We start from the raw sequence: 23,196 nt of genomic DNA on the forward strand, positions 1-23,196 counted from the left end.
TGAGGTTGTTGTGTAGAAATCTGATGACAAAAATGACCAAATTCAAATTAAAGCAGTTTTTATTTAAATGTTACTGATGATGCAATCAACCAATTCTATTTTAAATTCACAATAATTGTCAAGTTATTAATTAATAAAAATGTATAACGTTCAAAAATGTGAGAACGTAAGAGTTGTTATGAAAAAAAACAATTTTATATCACAACAACAATCTAAAATAAGATATTCATATCTAAATGAAATGATTGATTTGAATTTGTGTTGGATTAAATTGTATATCAAATGAACATTTGAAATTTTATATGGGAAAACACAGAAAAAAGTTACAGACCTTATTTCACACAGAGTACTTTTACCATCTCTAATTAAAATTAAATTCTTAAAACTATAACCAAAAAATAGTTAAAAATCATCAACACAACATCAAATCGTTTAATTCTATTCGTTAAAATTTGAAATCAAATTATTAAACATCTCAAATTGTAATATGGTTTAATTTATCAACAATAACATGTGTTTCATGACATCGTTTTTGAAACATTAAAAACACATTGCACATTTTTAGATAAGTCTGTTGACATAATAAATGACGACGAAATACCCTATTTAGATTACATCAACAATACCATTTAATTCGTTTGTATTTAATAACTAATGATACTTTGTGTTAAAGATGTTTGTTGTAGCTCAAACAATAATTGTGACTTATATTACCACGCTTTCTTGTGTAAATGAGTGATTTGAAATTGATGATGTTGATTCAAAAACAGAAATATGTTGACTGAAGTTTTTTACTTGAACTTAATCAAAAAAATATTTGGAATGATGGTCTTGATTAACGTTAAATTGAGAAACCAAATATTAGTTTTATTTAAAACCAACAATGTATATTTTCTAAAGAAGAAATCACAATTATACATAATATATTAGTAATATTTAAAATATCGTACTTATTGTATATATTTTTTTATTTAATTACAAACAACAAAACAACAAATTAATTACAATTATTTAATAACTTGACTAATTGTTCAACTGCCTCATTCTTATCTAATCTTTCGCTTACTTTTTGTTTCCAACATTAATCCACGAGTTTATATCTATCAACTGAAATTTAATTTTGCCATTCAAGACCTTTCCAAGCAGTAAAAAACTCTGTGATCTTACATGGAAACCCGAATTGTGTTTTGAAGTATGCATTACACCACCCAAAACACTCATATGTCGTGATAACAAAAAGTATATAATTGATGGTTTTTTGTTGTGTTCATTTTTTCAATCTTCGGGCGCCACATGTTTTGGCTTTGTACGCATGTAGTTAATGTTATATTGATCATCAGCATAATAATATTTCGACTCATTTTAAATTCAGTCAATTTTGCATTACTCTCGACATCACTTTTTATATGAAATATCAATTAATGTCTGGCTTTATGTCTCTGTGTATTATCCCATTTTCATATAAGTAAAAAATTGCTTCAGCTCCATCAATCAAAAATATAATTTGCAGATGTGGAGCTAAGGTTTTTTCTTGTTACTCAAATACTAATTGAAAAATTATGAACAAGTTTTTTATTTATTTTTTTAAAAATGGTCCAAATATAACTTTTTATATTCAGTTTTTACAATAATATAAAAATTATTAATTATTTGTCGAAATTATAATTTTGGTCTAAACCTTAGTACGACACTTGTATTAATTTGTTTATTTGTACTTTAAAATTATAAATAATAAAAAAATAATTGTGTAATTATTTAATAATTATACACTAAACATATCAAGTTGAACAATTAATCACATTCAAATTAACAAATAAATAACGATTCTTTTCGGTGATGTTTAGTAAAAATGTTTAAATTGAGGATGTTGTACAGTTGGCATAATAAGTCAGAGACCAAATAATTGAAAGAAGTAAAGCAAATAGTTTTAAAACTCTTATTCAAAAACTATTATAAAATAGATTTAAAGGTTAGAGTATTATTTGATGAACTTTTTCCATCCTTTTTCCATTTAATTTAATAAGTAATTGGTGGAAAATACGTCCTTCTGAAAATTATTTGGCCAACGGAATATCTTAACATGTAATTTTAATTAGAATCTGGTTTTATCATCATTTAAAACATGGGACATGTTTTTCGAAATGAGATGGAATTTATTATATTGTTTAACTAAACTTGATATTTTAAATACATTTTTATTCGTTACAGTTTCTCTAACTAGCCTTAAGACGTATGACTTGATGTCATAAAATCGCTGGATAGCGAAAATGGAACACAAAAATTTCATAAAAATAGATTTGTTTTTTTCTTTTTTCAAAAATACCAAAAAGCTTGTTTTGTTTATTGAATATCAAATAATTTATTCAACAGAAATAAAAAAAATGTTAATTTAAAATGCGTTCCACAAAGGTATTAATATCTTTTTGTTCTACATGCTCAAGCAATTCTTGTACGATTCCACGGTATTCTATTGTTTTAAACATATAATACAAAACATACCGACCACAACTTGCCCCATCTTTTTGTCGAGCCACGTTTATATCATTAATTGGTTTATTTTTATCAATTACTATTCCGATGTGGCATAAGAAGTTTTTGATTGTTTCTACTTGTTGTTTAATTTGATCACTACAACAAATCGAATAATTCTTCAAACTATCGAGTTTGAATAACGATAGTTCGTTATTGTCAATAATTCCAATTATAAGAAACCAATGACCAACCGTATTGTAATTTTCTTTTTCTTTGTTGATTACAAATGAAGGAAAAAAACAATATATGACTTTTTCTTATGTGTTCATTTATTTGTTTTGAATTAATCTTTTTAACGAGACGACAAGAAGAAGTAAAAGAACAATCGAACAAAAAACACTCTTCTGAAGATGTGTTATTTATTATCCACTCTGCTCCATAAAAAATATCATCCGAATTCAACATACCACACACAAAACGATCTTTATCAATTGTTTTAATTTTGGATTTAAAAATTGGTGTTGTGATGAGTTCAGAATCTGAAAATACAATCTCTCTATCTTTGGGAATCATTTGTGTTCCTTCACAATAGTCACTATTTATTTTACTCTCATCAATATTTTGACTAATTGTAGAAATTTCTATTTTTTCACTTTCGAAAAACAAACATTTGGATGAACACATTTGTTTTACAAAAAACATAAATTTTATTGATTCATCAATTCTTTTCTTTGCGTCATTCATTAAATACACAAGTGATTTTTTGTCAATTAATGGTTGTTTGTTGTTTTTAATTTCTTCTTTAATTGATTCAAATGTCTCATTTATTGAACAAATGCTGTCTTTCAATTCACCATATTTTTCATTCTGAACTATTTTACAACATTGGTTTTCATTTTCAAAAATAAAATGAAACAAATTATCACTCAAAGATGCACCGTGATCACCGTATTTGTGTTTGTCATATTCTAATGGATCAACATCAAGTAATTCCATTTGGTCATTTTCATAAATTTCAATATTTTTATCAAAAAGACTAGTTAAATTATATGTATTTTCAATATTACAATCATCAGTAATCGGGTAATGTGTCAACATAAAGTTAAAATGGCGCAAGCACAACGAAGATAGTGCTCAAACAAATCTTTGTCAAATTGATACGGCATTCTAAAAAACCTCCAAAAATTGACACATTCTTCCATAACTCCTTTCGACAATATTTCTCATTATGGTGTGGGAATAATTAAAATTGTGTCGTTTTTCATCATTTTTCTCTTCTGTTCTTTTCAATGGTACGATAACTTTGGTCAAACCTTTTGAAGTGTACCCTTTATCTCCTAATATTAAACCATCTCCAAAACCAAAACATGTTTGGTTGCAAGCATAAAGCTTGACATCTGAAATAGATGCTTCACACACTGTAGTCATTACCACAAAACCGTTTCTATTAACTACAGTTTCAAATTTCATACCAGATGAATTTGTTTTTACAGAATAAAACACTGGACTTTTTATTTTGACAATCCTGTTATCCTGTGTTTTATGCAATACTCTTGTGGCATTAGTGACTATTGTTTTAGAATCAACAGCAGCGAATACTTTTGCAGCATCTTCAAATGATCTTAAAATACTGGCATTTTGGCCAACTGCAAATGATACAAAGGTTTTGGGATTTGAAGCAATATTTAATATCATATTTTTATAAATATTGTTTTCAAAAAGTCTAAAAAACGAAGGACTTACCCACTAACATATGACGACATCCTATTATGATAACGATGTTTCTATTTTTCATATATTTCTATTTCTACTTGGGTGCTATTGGTGTCAATTTGGGGGGCGGCTTCTCTATTTGGAGAGAACCGTTCAAGTTTAAGAAGAACAAATGTGAGTATATAATTAAGCCCCGTTCTTAGAATAAACAAGAAAATAAATAAAAGACTTCTTGTATTCAACCCTTTTTGTGTTCTATTTTTGGTTCAGAGTAAACCACAAACTTATTTAAAAGTGAATCACAATTTGGAACAAATTCAACTTCTGAAGATCTGATTATATTGTGAAGTTCATCAAATTGTGAAAATGTCAAGCCACTCTGTGCTTTCATTTGGACATTATCATTAACTATACCATCCATTACATCTCTTATTTCTATTTTTTCTTCTTTGTTTTCCATTTTAATTTCAATTTTTTCAAATTTACAATAGTCTTCTTCCATTGTTAATCTTTTAAGTATTTCTTCTGGTGTCTTTTTTGTCACTTTTTCTTTTGAACTAATTTTAATTAACTCAACGTCTTCTTCATTCAATATATGATTATCTTCAAAAGGTAATCGACAGGTTAATGGTAGAGTGAATTTTGGAACATCTTGAACGTCGTTTTTAAACTCTAAACCCAGTGGAATTGGTATTTTCTCGTTGTATTTTCTGACTTCTTTTTTTGGCTTCTTTTTTTTCGATTTTTTCGATTTGATTTTTTTTCTCGATTTTTTCAATTTAGTTTTTTAATGTTTCTTTGCCATTTCTTTGACTTTTTTATCAAACAATTCTAATTTTTGTTTTAAAAAGTCAAAATTTTCGTCGTTGTGCGTGATGTTTAAACGTTTCATATGTAAAATAGATCTTTTTTATTTGTTATTAGAGCCACAAAATTAACTTTTTAAGAACATATTAAAATTTGTTTATTATAATTCTTACATTTTTTTATTTAAATAAAAAAATATTGTATTATTAATATACAAATTTCAATATTTAAATATTTAAACCTTTCTTTATTTTTTTTTAATTTACAAAAATCAATACAAATTAATCGGCAAAATAAATTTTTATTTACATAAAAAATGAATAATCTATTTATATTGAAATTTATTTTTGCCATCCATTAAAAAGTGGTTTGTCTAGTGGATTGAAAAAATAGATACATGTTTCCAGTGGATGGGTCTCATCCAGTCATATGTCTTTATGGAAAAAGCCTGCATTCTGAGATAGTTTTCCCATTATTTCTATAATATAAACCAAAAATAAATTATTTATATTATTAACAAAATGGTTATTTGCTCCAAATTAAAACATTATTCCAAATAATGTTTTTAATATTATTTGGAAAATATATAAACTATTGATTATAAATTTGTTATGATTAAATTAACCACATTTTGAAAAAAAATCAGAGAGAAAGTTTTTAATAATGCTAGATTAAATGACTGTAATATTATTTGTATTTAATACATTGTTAATTGTATTTAACCAAAATAATCATAAACAATGAATTGATCTCATGAATTTTACAAGTTTAATTGCACAACACACCAACAAACAGACAAAACACTTAATTTATTTAGTTTCAAATAAATATAAAAATGTCTTATTTTTGTAAACAAACTGTTCTGTTATTCAGAGTATTTGTTTGAATTTAACCAATAAAGTAACTAAAATAATTTATATTTTGAATAGTTATAAAAAATTAAAAAATAACATAAAAATGTATTTTGTTTTTCCATTTGAAACGAATTTTCAAAACAAAAATAAAACCTATAAATATAAAACAATTTGGAACATAAACCCTCCAAAGTCGACAAATTGTACTGTGAAACACATAACAATAAAAATTGATTCTAAACTTAATTAAACATTTGGTGTGTTTCCCGGAGTTTGGACTGTTTTTATGCAGACAGTACATAAATTCAATTTTTATAATTCCTGTGTTATCCAGCAACACAAAAAATAAAATATAAAAATCAAAATCAAATATTAAAATTAATAGTTGTTTTATTAAATGGTTATTACAGATTTATTTTAATATTGTCAAATATTATTTGGTGAATATCAATTGGGTAGTTTATTGTGTATTATTATCTTCATCAATAAATATATAAATGTGTATTATCCATCTTTAAAAACAATGGAAACATTATCACATGTTAGCGAGAAGATCAAATGTATCAATGAGCGGACACAGCTATCATATCTTCAGTGCTCTCTGCTTGCTTTCATATCAATGAATAGACGTGTTGTTGTTGGACACCTCAAGAAGCCGAGTAAATACTCCAACAAATTCATCGACATTCAAAAAGTGTTTTTTGACAACGACGAGTATTCTTTTGTGTTCAATGTTCAGAGTTTTCTTGCCAAACGAGCACAAGAACGGATGTCCAGTTACAACAAGAAGAATTCGAGTGGAAAATGGGCTCTGCGAAAAGTGAGAAGTCAAAAGAAGCGGGAGTGCATTCATCTTTTGGAAGACATTCTTTTTGAAGATGGATTTGTTGTGATGTATGACACAGAGAATCGGGAGGGGATTGGTGGGAATGTATTCATTATACTTCCTGATGGGTCTGTTATGGACAAAGTGATGATAAAAAGACTTGGACAAACAATTTGGAATTACTGCGAAGTCGAAAAGAAAGATACAAAAGAGATTATTTTGAATAATGGTGTGGTGATGACACTTTTATCCAGAGAAATTACTAATTAGTATGTATTTTGTGTTTGTATTATTTTTGTTGTTTGTTTGACTATTTAACAACTTTTAGAGAAAACTAACTATATATTTATTGATTTATTTAATTCAAATAATTTAACGTTTACAAACTAATCAAATATAACAGTTAAAAAAGACACTTTCACAATTCATTCTGGGAGTTAAAACTATATATTTTACATATATTTTCAACATTAATATCAATTTTGTTTTTTTTTAATTATTTCAATGTTTGTAACATTTATAAAATAAATAAAAACTGGTTTCGATGTCGAAATTTGCGTTAATCATTGATTTGTCAATGTCTGAAATGTAATTACTGTTATAATTAAAACTTTTTATAATCAAGATTATAGTAGTTTAGTTTATATTTCAATTCATATTAATTTAACATTTCACTTTTTTATCAAGAAAAGTTCATATTTTCGATACTTAAAACAATACATGCAAACAAAGATGTAAATACACAATACATTACTTTGGTTTCACATTTTATTAAAATTTGTATTTTCATTTCACAATTATACAAACAACACTTCAAACAAATAAAGACATGAAAAGAGTGACTTAGCATGTCTTTCTACAACAGCACCCACTTGATGCTTCTTTCTGGCATTGGCACACCTTCTTCTCTCCACATTTGCACTCACATGTGCATTTGCATCCCTCACAGCAGCACTCACAGGTGATGGTCATCCCAGTTGCAAATGTCTTGCATTGGCACTTTCCCTCTTTGCAGCAACAGCAGCACTCACACTTCCCTTCAGCACCACATTTGCATTTGAAGTCACAGCAGCACTTCCCATCTTGGCAGCAGCACCCACAAGTGATCGCTTCACTGCCTTCACATTTGCACTTTTTCTCACACCCACAACTCATTGTCATGTTGCAATTCAGTGTGCTTTATATACCCATCACTGGCTTACAAAATCAAAATGGCCAATCACTTGGACTTTTGTGGTCCATCCACGTGAATGGTCAATTTAGTTTTGTTTTGATTGGTGGTTTGTCGTTAATAATTATAATATAAATAATTATAATTATAATAATAATATAATTTATTACTTTATTATTAATAAAATAATAGTTTGATTATCTATATACAAATTGTTTAATTATTTACTATAATTAAATGATTATTATACCATTTTAGAGTTTTAATAAAACACAAATAAAATAAGAAAAAATAGTTAAAAATTCTTAAAAGAAAGTAATTCCATGTTGCCATAAAATTCTTTCTCTTTCCAATCTCTCCATTTCTTGTATTCTATTGTGTTCATTTACCATTCTTTCGTGCTTAATGTCTTCTTCAACTTTTTTATTGATTAAGTCGTAGTACAATTCCATCTTACCAATATAAGATATCATGACAATTAAGTCTTTTGGGAGGTTAATGTCCTTCTGGTCGAATTGATAATTCAGTTCTTCGGTATGATCAAATGCTTTATAATCTTTATAAGTCCACACAAACACATTGTTCTCATTCTTCACACATTTTCCGTGGTCGAAAGAAAGTCCCATTTTATCATACTTTTTATTAAAGACGTAATTAAACGTCAACCGATTTCCAATAGCATTTTCACCAAGTTTCGCCTTCACTTCAAATCCATTTGCCGTTTTATTGACTACAAACGACTCGTCATCGTTATTTAATGTGACACAATCTGCATATATCCCAACAAATTGGTCATATCTTTCTTTCATAAAATCATTTGATAACCCTTCAATATTTGTTACACAAATTTCTTTGAAATTTTGTCCTATCCGATCTCTTAAGAACTCAAAAATAGCATTAGACATGATACTGTTTTGCTTATAATATCGCTCTTGCTCTTTCATCCTCTCGAAATACACTCTGAACGTCTCAACAAACATCGTCGAATCAATTTTCGTCTCAATTTCACTAGCAGTGAGATGCTCAGTGTATTTGCATATAGGAACGGATGCTCCAAAATAGTTGAGTGATGGGAATACTTTTGGTCTGTCAAGTTGGTATCCAGCAAATGAAATAATACCAGAAATTGCATTCACACAACTTTTCATTTGAATTTCATAATTTCGTTTACTTTCTGTTATACCAAAGTTGTTAACAATCCATCTCATATGTGTTCTGTAACATTCATTTTCATTCGTTTTAAAATCAAAATTTGGTTTTGAGTCCAAGTCTGTTATTGTGTTAATCATTAAGATGTTGTACTCATATTGACTACTCCAATTTTTGCATAGCAAATAATTGACTATTGAATAGTTTGTGTTAATAAGTAAAACTCTGTAGTTGTATGCCATTTTGACTTCCATTGTCCATATACTTTTAATTTCTTCTGTGAAGTGTGATTCATAATCCCATCGGTAACGAGGACATTTGATCCAGATATCATCGCTTTGTGGTGTTCTGTTAACGATTGCAACAGTTGATGTGATTAAATTGAAAATGTTTGGAATGAAGCCGAAGTTCTCTTTGTTCAATAGTGTAGCATTTACATTGCGACTAAATTCGGTGACCTCATCAAAGAACGCGTAATTGGAGAGCAAAAATTGTGAGACGGCATTCAACGTGAACAATTTGTTTTTCGACGATGTTAGAGAGACTCCATCTGATAATATCGGCTTGTACATATTCAACATGTTTTCAGTGTACTTTGACTCACTTTCATACAACACTAAGTTGTTCTTATCCACAACAGTTTCAGTCATTGACTGTCTGACATATTCAGTGACTATTGGATCGCGTGTAATATCGTAATCTTGAGTTGCCAATGTTCGTATGACTGATTGCAATTTGAGTACCAAGTTGTTGTTGTAATTCAAATACACTTGATGGACGTTGTCAAGAGTATTCATAAATCTGACATATTGAACTACACTGCACGCCTTGATCAACATCACTGAATTGTACAGTTTGATTTCATCTTGCAGAACTTTTGGGAGGTCACTGTATTTCAAGTCAAAGAACTCAAACGCAACTCCAAGCGAGTATAAGATCTTCTCCATCTTAATCACAAATTGGCAGGTTCTCCACAACTTTTCTCGTTGACTTGTTATGTTTTCAAAATCCAAAAATTCGACCAAATTGATCTTTGCGATCAACGCATCTTTCAGTGAGTTTTTGGCTTCATCGTAGTAACCCTCCTCTTGTAAGCCAAAGACGGTCTCCAACTTTTCTAAAAAGTCCTTTTTCAGATGATTAACAATTTCAATGTTTTTATCAGTGAATGTGTAATTTCCATTGTAGCAGAAGTTGAAGTACTTTTTCATCAAAGTGACCATTTCTGGATTTTCATCTTCGTTGTCTTCTGTGAAATAATTTTTAAAATGACTTTGGAAATTAATTTCTCTGTAATCCAAAAGTGCGTTTTCCTTTTCAATTTCTTCAGGCTTTTTGTCTTTGCTTCTTGCCAACATAAATTTCTTCTTCAATTCCTTTGTGTCTCGTTTGTTGTTTTCAAGCAATTTAATAATTTTCTCAAATTTAGTCTTATGGACTACAGCGTCAAATTTGGGGTGATTATGCTTATATCGATGTTCGGAATAATACGTCGCACTTTCGGCTCCCAACAACAAAATGATTTCATCGAAACTGAATTTGTTTTCAAGAGTTATTTTGTTGATGTTCTCATAAAGACTTTTTATACGCAGAATGTCTTTGTTGTCAACTGATACAAACGTTTTAGTGAAGAGATATGCTTGTTTCACTATAACTGCTATTTTCGAGTATGGATGAATGAACGAAGGACTTTCATGTGAAAATTCTCTTTCAAGGAAATTGGCCAAGTTTTCCAAATAATACCCTTCATTGTTATATTCAAAAATTTTCTTTGCCATTAACTGTCTTTCGGCTTCTTCAGCTTCTTCCTTTTCTTTTTTTTCTTTCTCAAGTCGATCATTTTCAATTTTCTTTTGTAAATTAATAGTGTTAATTTTTTCACAAATAGCGTCGAGTTGTGGTTGTGTTGTTTCAACGAAATTAAAAACTTCTTCATTTTTTGGATTTGTTTGCACAAGTCTGTCCCTCAAAGCGTTGCAACTGAATGGATAATACGTTTCATTCTCTATTGATGCAAGTGTTTCTATAACATTTTGAAAATCATTTTTCAACTTATTGCCATCGATATTATTAGCTATGTTTTTGACCATTTTGGCTTTTCGTTTGCTCACACTTTTCATTCTTGCAATAATAAGATTAAAACATTCTTCTTCTATTGTTCTGTCCAGTTCCATCAAATCATTTTCGTAAAAATATTCGGCTTCATCAAACAGCTTTTTGTTTTGAATGTATATCTTTTGAGCTAACAAGTAATATTCTCTTGCTTTCACCGGATTTGTATGGTTGTTTTTTCGAATAATATTAAGATATGATAAATAATCTTTGTTCACTTTGTTCAACATTTCTTTCTTTGTTTTACATTCCAAATTGTAAGCGTCAATTTTGTCACAAATCGAGTTAATATTTGGTTGTGTCGTTTCTATAAATTCAAACGTGTGGACAAACGTTGCATCGACTTTTTCAAGTCTTTCTTTCAAATTGATGCAACTGAATGGATAATATTTATCACTTTCAATTTGTGATAATAACTCTGTTGCATTTTTAAAATGATTTTTGATGAGTTCACCTTCAAACGTTGAAGATATTTCTTTTTCAATCTCTGATACTTTTTTCTTGACATCTTTCATTCGACATAAAACCAAATTGAAACATTCTTCTTCTGTTGTTTTGTCCAGTTCCATTAAATCGCTTTCATAAAAATATTCGGCTTCATCAAACAGCTTTTTGTATTGAGTGTATATCTTTTGAGCTAACAAGTAAAATTCTCTTGATATCACCGGATTGGTTTTTAAGACCTTATTGGCATTTTCACAGTTAGATAAATATTTTTTGTTATAAACACATACCTTTTCTTTGCTTTTGACTAATTGAGAGTTGTTACTTTCATTTTCAGTGTTGTCATCATACAATTGAGCTATTTCATACACGCTACTATTGGTGTTTTTCATTTCATCCAAATAATCAATAAAGTACAGACCACCGACTCCATTCACTTGCCCATTCATATTCTCTTTGGCTTCATTCAGTTTTTCTGTGAATTTGGACGAATTGAATGCAATTTTGGCTGCTTCTGCTTGTTTGATTGGCTGTCCCACAAACATCAGATACCACTCACAGAGTACTTTGGATATATTCTTCTTCACTTTTTGTTCACACGTTGCAACCATTTGTTCAAGTTGAGAGAAGACGCCCTTCTGCTTCAAAACGTCTGTGTTGTTCTCCAAAATTCTTTTCATTTCGTTCAGTTTGATATATGAAAGAACGCCGCTCTCGCTTTCAGTGATGTAAATGAACATTTCTTTTGAATACAACGAATCAAGTATTTCATCAAATGTGTTTGGTGTGTCATTCTCGTTGTTTGTTATCGAAGTACCATTTATTACAATTCTTTTTGAACTTCTGTACAACTCTACAAACTCGAAAAGTAAATACAGCTGTGCGTTCTGAGTGACTATTTTCTCATAGCTGTTGGCTATCGCACTTGGAACTCCAGAAATCTCAGTACAAAAGACGTCACCCATGGCTTTTGCAGCAGCAAGTATTTTTGTGTCGTTTTCATTTGGACTTTCAGAAAACGTCAAATTTTGCATCAAAAGTTCTTTGATGTAATTGATGGTGATGCTTGGGATATACGAATCCTTTGTGTTCTTTGGTTGTAACTTTAAGAAATATTTCCTAATTTCATCAATGAGTGTTTTTTGGCAATTTCTTATTGTAACACCAGTTATAGACTGTTCAAGTGTTTTCTTCTCACTCTCAAAATTCAAGTCAAATTTCTGTAATAATTCATTCTCGTTTTCTGTTGTTTCGTCGAGTTTGGCAATTCCATCTTTGATGATGTCGATACTGAAATTCCCTTTCAATCGTTGCATCGTGTTTTTGACAGTGCTTTTGATCTTTTCAATAGCTTTTGTATCTTCGATGTTTTCTTTGAGTTGTTGGATTTCGTCGTCGCTCTTTGTGTTAAATAACAGCTCCCAACATGACGAATACTTCAGAATTGTCTCTTTGTAATCTTCTGGTGTTTTTTCCAATATAACTTGTTGGCTCAATGCATTTCTCATATCCGTGTTGATCTTTTCAATGTATTGTGATTGCCCATTTCTGGTGTAAGTCTCCAAATTGGTAGCTAACGATTTAATGTTTTTCATCTTGTCAAACATCTTCATCACAATTTGAATCTCCAAAATGTCGTCCATTTGCTTGATCATAAATTCAACTTCTTTTACTCTATCAATTGTTTCAAAATATTCTTTTTGGCTTACAAAACTCTCTTTTAAAATATTCAAGTTTTGATTAAACGTTACAGCATTTCCCGATAAATTCCACAATTTGTCACAAATTTGAACAATTTTTATGTAATCTTTTAACTTGGACTTCTCAACGAACTTCTTTTGTGTATTTCGATAAACAAAGTTTGGTTTGATTTTCTCTGTTGTGTCGCTGCTTTCTATTTGCTTTTCAACATATTTTGAAAAATCAAATTCCTTTTTGTAAAGCCCCAAATTATAATTGTCATCGTGGATTTCAGTCTTTGGCATCCCACAGTATCCAAGCACTTCCCTTGATTTCGTTTTGATTTCATCAAAATTTCTGAATGTTGTTTTTGTCTCCTTTTTGTAATTTTCAATTTCATCTCTCAGCATCAACGCATTCTCTTCATATCCATCAACACGTCGTTTGTTGAAAATTTCATCGACATCTCCACTGATTTTTAGCACCTCTGAATTGTCCCCCTTTTTCAAAGCATTTGTGAAATTTGTGAAATAACTTCCTGTTATTTGTTGAACAAATTCATCCAAAAACAGATTTTTCAACTTCGTTTCAATTTCCTCTGTTTTCACAGTCATGTTGAATTTGGACATTTTGCCATTGTCCTTCAAAATCTCTTGATTGAACAATTTGACCTTTTCCATTGCAGTCAAAAAGTCTCTTGACATCAAGACTTGGTCTTTACTCTTTTTCAAAACATCTTCAGTTGCTTTTGCTTCTGAATAACTTTGTATTTCGTTTATTTCATCGACAATACTCATGTTTTCAAAGTATTCAAAATACTCAGAGAAAGCTGGTTTGATGTCAGTTATCTCACTTTTGAGTTCAAGTGCACAAAAGTTTGGTTCAGCTATAGTAAATCCAAGTAACATTCTTTCGACTTTGAAATAAGTCGAAACAAACATATTTAAATTTCTTGCAACTTTGAATTTCTCAAGATTCTTTGACTCGTCAACAAACCGACTTTTCTCAAGTTGAGCAACAAAGTCCTTAGCAATTCTTTTTGTGTCGAATTCTTCACTCACTTTTGGTGCTTCATCTTTTGGAACACTTTGTGGAGTTGTTTTCTGTGGCTCAATTTTTGGAGTTACAGTTTGTTTTACTTTTGGTGGCTCGACTTTTGGAACAACTTTTTGGGTGGTAGCTGGTGTTTGGACTTTTTGTTCCACTTTCTTTACTTCTTGAATAATAGGAGTGCTTCCGCCCATCATTTCATCATACATATCAAAAATAATCTGAGCCTCGGGTTTGAGTTGTAAAAGTTCGTCTTTCATACCTATAAACGAAGACTCCGGTAATGATCTGATATTAACCAAATTGATATTTGTTTCGACCATTTTCTTCATGTTTTCGAGATTAGCATTTTTGATGTTAATACTTCTCTTGTAATTTTCGAGTTTTGATTTTAAAGACGCAAATTGAGCCTTAAACACACTTTCGACTGCAAATTGCCTCAATTTGATTTCAGCGTTTTTGATATCTTCATCATGAGAAATATTTCTCTTCTCATATTCTTCTTTCATTTCTTCACACTTTGTTTTAAATGTTTCAAGTTGTTTTGCGAAACCGTCATATGAATAGATGTTTTTCATTTGGTTGAGTAAATTTATTTGTTTCTTTTCTTCGTTATTGAATGCTTCTTCTTTCTTCAAGTTTTCTATAACTTCTTCGTGATTGGTTTCAGTGTAAAATTTGATGAACTCTTCGAGGTCTGGACTATCTTTAATAATTTCATCTATTAAAGAAACAACAGTGACATTTTCTTCTCTGACCAACTCTTTTGTGAAATCATTCTTGACCATACCAATGTAACACTGGTAATTTCTCCAGTTGTTTGCCGCCATAGCATCTTTAAGTGTTTTGTATTTAGGACTTCCACCCTTCAATACTTGAACAGCTTTTTTCACGCAAATGGTGTGATATAATGCTGTTGCGTCTTCTTTCACTTTTTCAACATCTGCTTCTTTACCAGCACTTTGGATGTCAGCCCTTTTCTGTTCAAAAGTTTGATTGGCAGTTTTCAAACACGTGAAAGCACGTTCTGGGTCTTGTGTATTCACAAGTCTGTATTTGTCAAGTACAATATTCGCCATTTTTAATGATAATTGAAGTGCAAAAACATTTAAATATCTCAAAATAGATTTTCTATTATTTTTTTAATTTTTCGTTTATCACTTTTTAAAAGTTATTTTTAAAAAAACAATTTCACCCAAATCGATATAGTAAATTTTAAAAATATTTAACTATATCTTATTACCAACATATTAGAATATCATATTAAATTATAATTTAAGTACAAAAATTACATATTATTTCGTTGTTATATTAAATTTTTTCAATTTTTATTGTTTTTATACAATAGTGTAAACTTTTTGACATACTTTTATAAGTATTTAAATAATCTTGTTAAAGATTTTATATATTTCTTATAATATTTTTTATTTATTAAAAATTATTTATTCTATAAATATATAGCATATACTATTCTAAAAAATATTAGTTTAAATAATTATTTGAAACTATAACAATAATAATTTATATATCTATTTATATCATGACCTCATACCTTGTTAAATTATTGTATATAAAAAAACAAGTTGTAAAAAACATTGTCGTTTTTTATTAAAACAATATTTCGGTGATAATTAAAATAAGGAATACAGTAAAACCTTTCATTAGTAGATTGAACGGGAAAATAAAACCCCCAATAGTGGTTATGAAATTTTTATTTTTCCCCCCCAATAAGTGTTTTTAATTTTGATTGGTTAAAACGTCTCTTAATAAGAGGATTCTCTTAATGGGAGGTTTTCTTAATGAGAAGTTTTACTGTATTCACAAAACAAGTATTAATGCAATGCCTATTTAAATAAAAAAGCTCATTGTGTATAAAACTATTAAATAATTAAATAATTACAACAATCACACTAAAAATTGTGATTTGGTAGTAATAAACCGATTATGATTGATTAATTTTGTCTTGTACAGGGGGGCTAAAAACCGCTTCCATCTTTTTAACCGCTTCCACTTGATTTTATAGATTTTAATAATATTAATATAATAAAATGTATAGTACTATTTACCATGAATATTGAATATGCCTCGTAGAGACTTTTTCTGTCCTAGGTGGTAATTTGTATTATACTTTTTATCATAATGTTATTAGTTATAACTATTAAATCGATTGGAAGCGGTTAAAAAGATGGAAGCGGTTTTTTATCCTCCCTGTAGTAAATAATTATATTTTAGTATAATAATAATAACAACGATTTGTGACTCAAATTGTTTTAAAATGATTGAACATATTGTACAAGATACTTTCTTTTTAATCTGAACATCTCATATTAATAATAACATATAATAACAAGACTATAGATGTAAGACTATTTTACATATGAATTAAACAAACATTTTTTTAAAAAAAACAATAGATAAATAAAAAAATAAATTTAATTGAATTCAAAAAAAGTAAAAAAGTATTATACCTATTCCAATTTTAAAAAATAAAATTTGATTTTTTTATCAAAATAATACCAAATAATTAAAAAGGTTTGTTATCTGTTTGTTTGTTGAACACATAAACCTCATTGTGGTTTGAAGAACATTAATAAATATACACCATAATTTTTAAATAAATACTTCAAATCAAAAAATACCAAAACACAAAAATATAATATGTTGTTATGCCATTTATTTAAAAATAATTAATTTAAATTGTGCGTTTTTAACTATCAACAAGTTTTTGGTTTTTTGTTTTTTATTGATAAAATAACACAAAAATAATTGTTGTCAAAATAATTTGTAATTTTACAAGTTATATATCATAGGCATTTTTATAAATAATTTATAAAACATGTTATTTTATAATATTTTTTGATAATGGTGACTAATGAAAAGGTGTGATTATATAAAATTGATATTGTTAAATAAAACCATAAATTTATTCAAAAAACGGTAAATGAATGACTAATAAATACTTAATAGACTAAATATCCTTAACATGATAACAAATGAAAATAATTATTATAATAACAAATATAAATTGTTTAAATTTATATATATATCAATTGATATATATATTTCAATTAAATAAAGTAAGTTAATAACATTCGTTCCATTACAAACGTTATTTTTTTATGATAATTATTAGAAATTATAAATCTGTACAAAATATATAATAACTGTTTAAAACTATTTCTGAATTATTGATTTTTAAAACAATTGTTTGTGAATTTATTTATTTATCAGAATCTTAATGTTGACGACTTAAAAATTTTTAGAATGCTTTATATTGTGTTTAAAATTCAAAAAACAAAATTAAAAACAAAAAGTTTTAGAAGCACTTTCTGTGGACGATGGCTGGGCCAGACTCGTCGTACTCTTCCTTGGTGATCCACATGTTCTGGAAAGTGGACAACGAGGCAAGAATTGAGCCTCCAATCCAGACAGAGTACTTTCTCTCTGGTGGTGCAATGACCTTGATCTTCATTGTTGGTGGCGCAAGAGCAACCATCTCCTTCTCAAGTCTGTCGTTGATGCCTGGGTACATAGATGTTCCACCAGACAAGACGATGTTTCCGTACAAGTCCTTTCTGATATCGACATCGCACTTCATGATTGAGTTGTAAGTAGTCTCGTGAATGCCTGATGCTTCCATACCAAGGAATGATGGCTGGAAGAGTGCTTCTGGGCATCTGAATCTTTCGTTGCCGATGGTGATGACTTGACCATCTGGAAGTTCGTATGACTTCTCGAGTTCTGATGATGAGGCAGCCTTTTGCATTTCTTCGTTGAAGTCAAGAGCAACGTAACAGAGCTTCTCCTTGATGTCTCTGACAATTTCTCTTTCAGCAGTTGTGGTGAATGAATATCCTCTTTCAGTCAAGATTTTCATGAGGTAGTCGGTGAGATCACGACCAGCAAGATCAATTCTGAGAATGGCGTGTGGGAGTGAGAATCCTTCATAAATTGGGACGCAGTGAGAGACACCGTCACCAGAATCCATGACAATACCAGTTGTTCTACCAGAGGCGTACAATGAAAGGACAGCCTGAATTCCAACGTACATGGCTGGGACGTTGAAAGTCTCGAACATGATTTGTGTCATCTTTTCTCTGTTAGCCTTTGGGTTCATTGGGGCTTCAGTCAAGAGGACTGGGTGCTCTTCTGGTGCAATTCTGAGCTCGTTGTAGAAAGTGTGGTGCCAGATCTTCTCCATGTCGTCCCAGTTGTTGACAATGCCGTGCTCAATTGGGTACTTCAAAGTCAAAATACCTCTCTTTGATTGTGCTTCATCTCCGACATAGGTGTCCTTGTTGCCCATACCAGCCATGACTGAGACCTGTTTTGGTCTGCCAACAATTGATGGGAAGACAGCTCGTGGTGCGTCATCACCAGCAAAACCGGCCTTGCACATACCGGATCCATTATCTACAACAAGTGCTTGTACTTCAGCTCCTTCTTCTCCCATTTGAATGTCTTCTTCTTTCAAGTTGTTGCTTATATATCAATTGGTTAAAGTTTTTGGTTGAAGATATCGTTAGGCAGTTCTTTCAGTTCGCCTCACTCTTTGGAGTTTTTATTTGTTTTACTTTTCATATTCCAAATAAACATTCTAATTTTAAATCAATTAAAAATTGTTAAAAAATAATATAGAGCAAAAGTGTATAAAATGCAAGAGGTGGGGTTCGAACCCACGCCTTCGAAAAGACTCGTACCTGAAACGAGCGCCTTGGACCACTCGGCCACTCTTGCTATACTTTAATTTATTTTTAATTTTTAAATATAATAAATCACTTTAATCCATATATATTTTTGGTATAAACATTTAAATAATTAAATTATCATGAAATTGACAAATAAATTAGAAAGTGTAGTAAAATGAAATTTGAAAGATATCTCTCAATTGTAATTAATTTTCAATAATCAATTGGATTAAAAAACGAATTGATTTATGTAAAATATGAAAAAGTAAATCATTCAACCAAACTTTATTATTTTTTTACGTGATTTAACCACGTCAATTTCGACATAATATGGACAAGGAAAGTGTATGAAATGGGTGTACAACCAATAGCTAGTTCCAACTTCTTTCGAATTGTGGCAAACATTTAATTTGTATAAAATCGGTGAAAAAAGCTGTTCCTAAATAAAACACCATAAATTCATTTACTTTAAATTTCAGGCTGGACGGTGACATAATTCATGTGGTGGCGTTTAACGTTTTGAACAATTTCAAACACATTATCTTTGTTTTCCTTTTTAATTTCAATGTTTACCGTTGCAACTTCGTTGTCATTTGCAAGTTGCCAAACGTGGACTTCCTGTATTTGTGCAATTCCTTTGATTGATACAATTTTGTTTTGGATTTTTTCAATCGAAAAGTCGTGTGGGGCGCTTTGCATCAAAATTTTGACGCACGATTTGACTAACGGCATTCCCGATGTCATCACAACACAAGCAACAACAAGTGAGAGTGATGGGTCCAAGTAATATTTCCAATCTCCATCAATAAGCAACACCCCAAGTGCAACTATTACGGCCACGAAACTTCCAAGTGCGTCGCACATCACATGCAGAAAAACTCCTCTGATATTTAAATTTTTGTGGTGATGTTGATTTTCAATGTCAACACCATTTTCTTTGGATTCAGCATTTTGTAATTCTAGTTGTTATAATTATAATATTATAATTATATATAACACTCATTATATAAATAAATAAATATAATATATTTATTTACTAATTTAATAGAAAACAAACGATTTCCTTTGATGAGTTCACTTTTTGTGTTGTTCACGTCAATTTCTGGGGTTTCTGGATGTTCTTCGGTTTGTTGTGTTTTTAATACGTTTTCGTCGAACACTTGTGAATCGCCTTCAGTGTTTTCTTCGTCCATTTCTTTGTTCTGAAACACTTCAAATTGTTTGTTGTCTTTCTTTTTAAACACATTAAGCAACCCATGCACGTGATCATGGGAATGTCCAACGTGGTGATGGTCGTGGTCGTGGAATAGAAACATTGCTCCGACATTCACCAGAAGTCCCAAAATAGCGACTACTAACATGACAACAGGACTTGTGATGACCTGAATTTGTATGAACCGTTCTACGGCTTCTAGAAATATGAATAAGCCAACAGACAACAAGAATATGCCATTTGTGAGTGCGCCAAGTATTTCAGCTCTAAAGTATCCATAAGAGTAATTTGGGGATGCTTTCTTTTTAGATAACAATATGGCAATGAGTCCGATGATTTGTGACGTTAAATCACTTAACATGTGGAATGCATCTGCCAACAAAGCAAGGGAATGTATGACAATGCCCGTCACCAACTCACAAATAAAGAAGATTAAAATGATAGTAAGAAGACCACTCATTTTATGGAAATTTTTATCTTTGTACCATATTGTGTTGTTTGTACTGCCAAGGATGATATGATTATCATATTCTTCGTGTGTATTTGATTGATTTAAACAAGAAGGAGTATTTAATTTGTTTTTTCTCTTCTGGTGTGTTCAAGTCGATGATTGTAGTTAGGTCGCCTTTGGCTAAAAGTTCATCTGTGGGTGTTTGTGATAATGCAGTTGGTTCCATTAAATTGAAATGAATACTCAGATATGTTATTATGAGTAAAATGCTTATTTAACGAGATTTTTAAATTAACAAAACAAATTTAAACAATGGATTTTATTTTCTCTGTTTTTTGTTCATAAATATATTTTTTATGTGTCTTATTTTTTTATCAAAATTATATGATTAAAAATTACATTAATTATTTTAAACAATGTTTCTATACAAAAATTAAATTCTGAATTGAAATATAGATAAATAATTGGTTATACAAATACAAATTGTTTAGAACCCATTTTTGTATAATAAAACAAATATTATAATAATAAACTATTTAATATTAGTTTTTGACTTGAATAAAATACTTACAATTCAACAGAAACTTTAAAAACATTTGAAAAAATATAAATAAATTTTATTATTAATATTTATATATATTTATATATATTTTTGTACATATTCAAAAAATGGAAAAAATAACTATTAATTATTTTGTTTAATTTGACAAAATAATTATAAAGTATAGTTTTTTTATTAGACTATATTTCCAATTTATATATTCAATAACATTTTGAAATTTGTCATTTTTGAAGATTTTTTAAAAATGTGTTTGAATGAAATTTAATTTAAAAACAATTTAAAAACAATTGTTTCAATATATTATTTAATTACAACTAAAAAACGGAATTAAATATATATTTTATTTGTAAAAGCAAAAGTCGGTTATATGTGTGGTCAACTTTTATATCGGCAATAAGGAACATTGCTTTTCAATTTCAGCATAATTGATAACGATGGACAGTCTATTGATAAACAGTTCAAAACTATGTTTTCTGAGCAATTAATAAAAATTTAGTTTAATTTTTTTGTTTATTCTATCTTTTTTAAAAAATGAATAATATATATGTTTTATAATAGTAAAAATTAGTTCTTGTTTGGTTATGTTTCAAACATCACACCTTTTATATATAAAAGCTATAAAATGAATTATTGTTTATAAAAAACAATATAAGATTATAATAAAAACTTAAAAATAAACATTGAAAACAACAATGACGAAATTGGAAAATTTTTATTTGATGAACGTTTCTCTGTATTTGAACACGATGAACACTTTACAAAACTTTATGCTGGTCAATAAAAAGTGTCAATCTTGCCTTACATCTCTTTATATCAATCCTTATATAGATGTTTCTAATGAAATTCTTAAACTAAGTATTAAAGAGCAAAACATTTTGTATTTAAAAATTTTCAACTTTATTGAAAAAAACGTTCCCAAAAATCAACACTCTTCAATGCACTGAATATATGCTGACTACTCCAACTTCTTTTTATACAAAAATAAATAAAATACGAATAGTTAAAACGCCTCGACCATTTGAATACACTGGTAGTTTACACAGCCAACCTTTACAATTAACCGTCGTTCCAAAATTGGAAAATATGTTCCTTTTTGGAAACTCTTTTGGGAATTATTTACCGTCTCAATTTGTTAATTTAAGAATTGTCCACCTTAACGCATGGAGACGCAACATTCCACTTATAGTCGATATAATTGACCTTCCACGCATTGAAAAGATCACGTTGTGGAATTGTACAGACCCGAACTATCTCTATATGATGTCACAGCTTTTGGACGGCAAAGACGATTTACTTGTCTTGGAATTGGTGTTCAAGAATTCTGAAGTTTCTGACACTGAAAAAAACAAATTAAATTGCAGTCGAATGAAAAAGTTGCAAACAATCAAAATAGCACTGTTTGTTGAAAAATGTTTATTAAGAGAGGTGATGCGAGAGGAGTTTGAGAAGATCATTTCAAAGTTGCGAAGTCAAAATGTTAATGTGTTTGACTGTGGAGAGACATACGTTGACAAGTGTTGTGTTCTTGATGATTCACGGTTTGTTGGTGAAGTGTCTGTCACAACACAAAGTGCTCTGAACAATACCAATTTCAAGTATGACAGATCTATGCGACATCAATTTGACTATATACCGAATAGAGGCAACTTTGGCAAATGGATGAATAACACAAGAAGAAGCAAAGAAGTAAGAAGTAAAAGATATAATTATTGCAATGAAAAATTGATTGATAGAAACTTTTATGTAATTCGAAGAGAATCAAAACGTGGTTTTAGGGGAAGAGGAATGGAACGGTATAATGGAACACCAACACCCTTTCCTGATGATATTTATGACAATGAAAATTGGACTGATAATGACGTTGAAAATGGTGAACAAAATGAAGATGCAAATAATATTGAAATTGATAAAAATGCTAATTCAATAAAAGACGATGATGATGAAAGACAAGAAAAACTTGAAGATAAAACTGTTGAAAATGATATACAAAATGAAGAAGAAATT

At 29.4% G+C, this 23,196-nt stretch overlaps 5 protein-coding genes across 5 annotated transcripts; 1 reads left to right on the forward strand and 4 right to left on the reverse strand.

The window, feature by feature from the left end:
• Positions 1-6,369: 6,369 nt before the first annotated feature.
• EIN_117280 (hypothetical protein) lies at positions 6,370-6,942 on the forward strand (the record flags this gene model as incomplete). Its single annotated transcript, XM_004258927.1, has 1 exon — positions 6,370-6,942. One exon carries the CDS (start codon positions 6,370-6,372, stop codon positions 6,940-6,942), a length of 573 nt encoding a protein of 190 aa, XP_004258975.1.
• Positions 6,943-7,515: 573 nt separating this feature from the next.
• On the reverse strand, positions 7,516-7,827 carry EIN_117290 (cadmium metallothionein precursor, putative; the record flags this gene model as incomplete). Its single annotated transcript, XM_004258928.1, has 1 exon — positions 7,516-7,827. The coding sequence occupies one exon, from the start codon at positions 7,825-7,827 to the stop codon at positions 7,516-7,518; it is 312 nt and encodes a 103-aa protein (XP_004258976.1).
• A 321-nt stretch (positions 7,828-8,148) lies between these two features.
• EIN_117300 (centromeric protein E, putative) lies at positions 8,149-15,357 on the reverse strand (the record flags this gene model as incomplete). Its single annotated transcript, XM_004258929.1, has 1 exon — positions 8,149-15,357. One exon carries the CDS (start codon positions 15,355-15,357, stop codon positions 8,149-8,151), a length of 7,209 nt encoding a protein of 2,402 aa, XP_004258977.1.
• A 2,237-nt stretch (positions 15,358-17,594) lies between these two features.
• EIN_117310 (actin, putative) lies at positions 17,595-18,731 on the reverse strand (the record flags this gene model as incomplete). Its single annotated transcript, XM_004258930.1, has 1 exon — positions 17,595-18,731. The coding sequence occupies one exon, from the start codon at positions 18,729-18,731 to the stop codon at positions 17,595-17,597; it is 1,137 nt and encodes a 378-aa protein (XP_004258978.1).
• A 703-nt stretch (positions 18,732-19,434) lies between these two features.
• On the reverse strand, positions 19,435-20,639 carry EIN_117320 (zinc homeostasis factor, putative; the record flags this gene model as incomplete). Its single annotated transcript, XM_004258931.1, has 2 exons — positions 19,435-19,925; positions 20,024-20,639. The coding sequence occupies 2 exons, from the start codon at positions 20,637-20,639 to the stop codon at positions 19,435-19,437; spliced, it is 1,107 nt and encodes a 368-aa protein (XP_004258979.1).
• Between the last annotated feature and the right edge of the window lie 2,557 nt (positions 20,640-23,196).

This window comes from Entamoeba invadens (genome assembly GCF_000330505.1).
Source record: "Entamoeba invadens IP1 unplaced genomic scaffold scaff_1105074725163, whole genome shotgun sequence".
Classification (NCBI taxonomy): Eukaryota; Evosea; order Mastigamoebida; family Endamoebidae; genus Entamoeba; species Entamoeba invadens.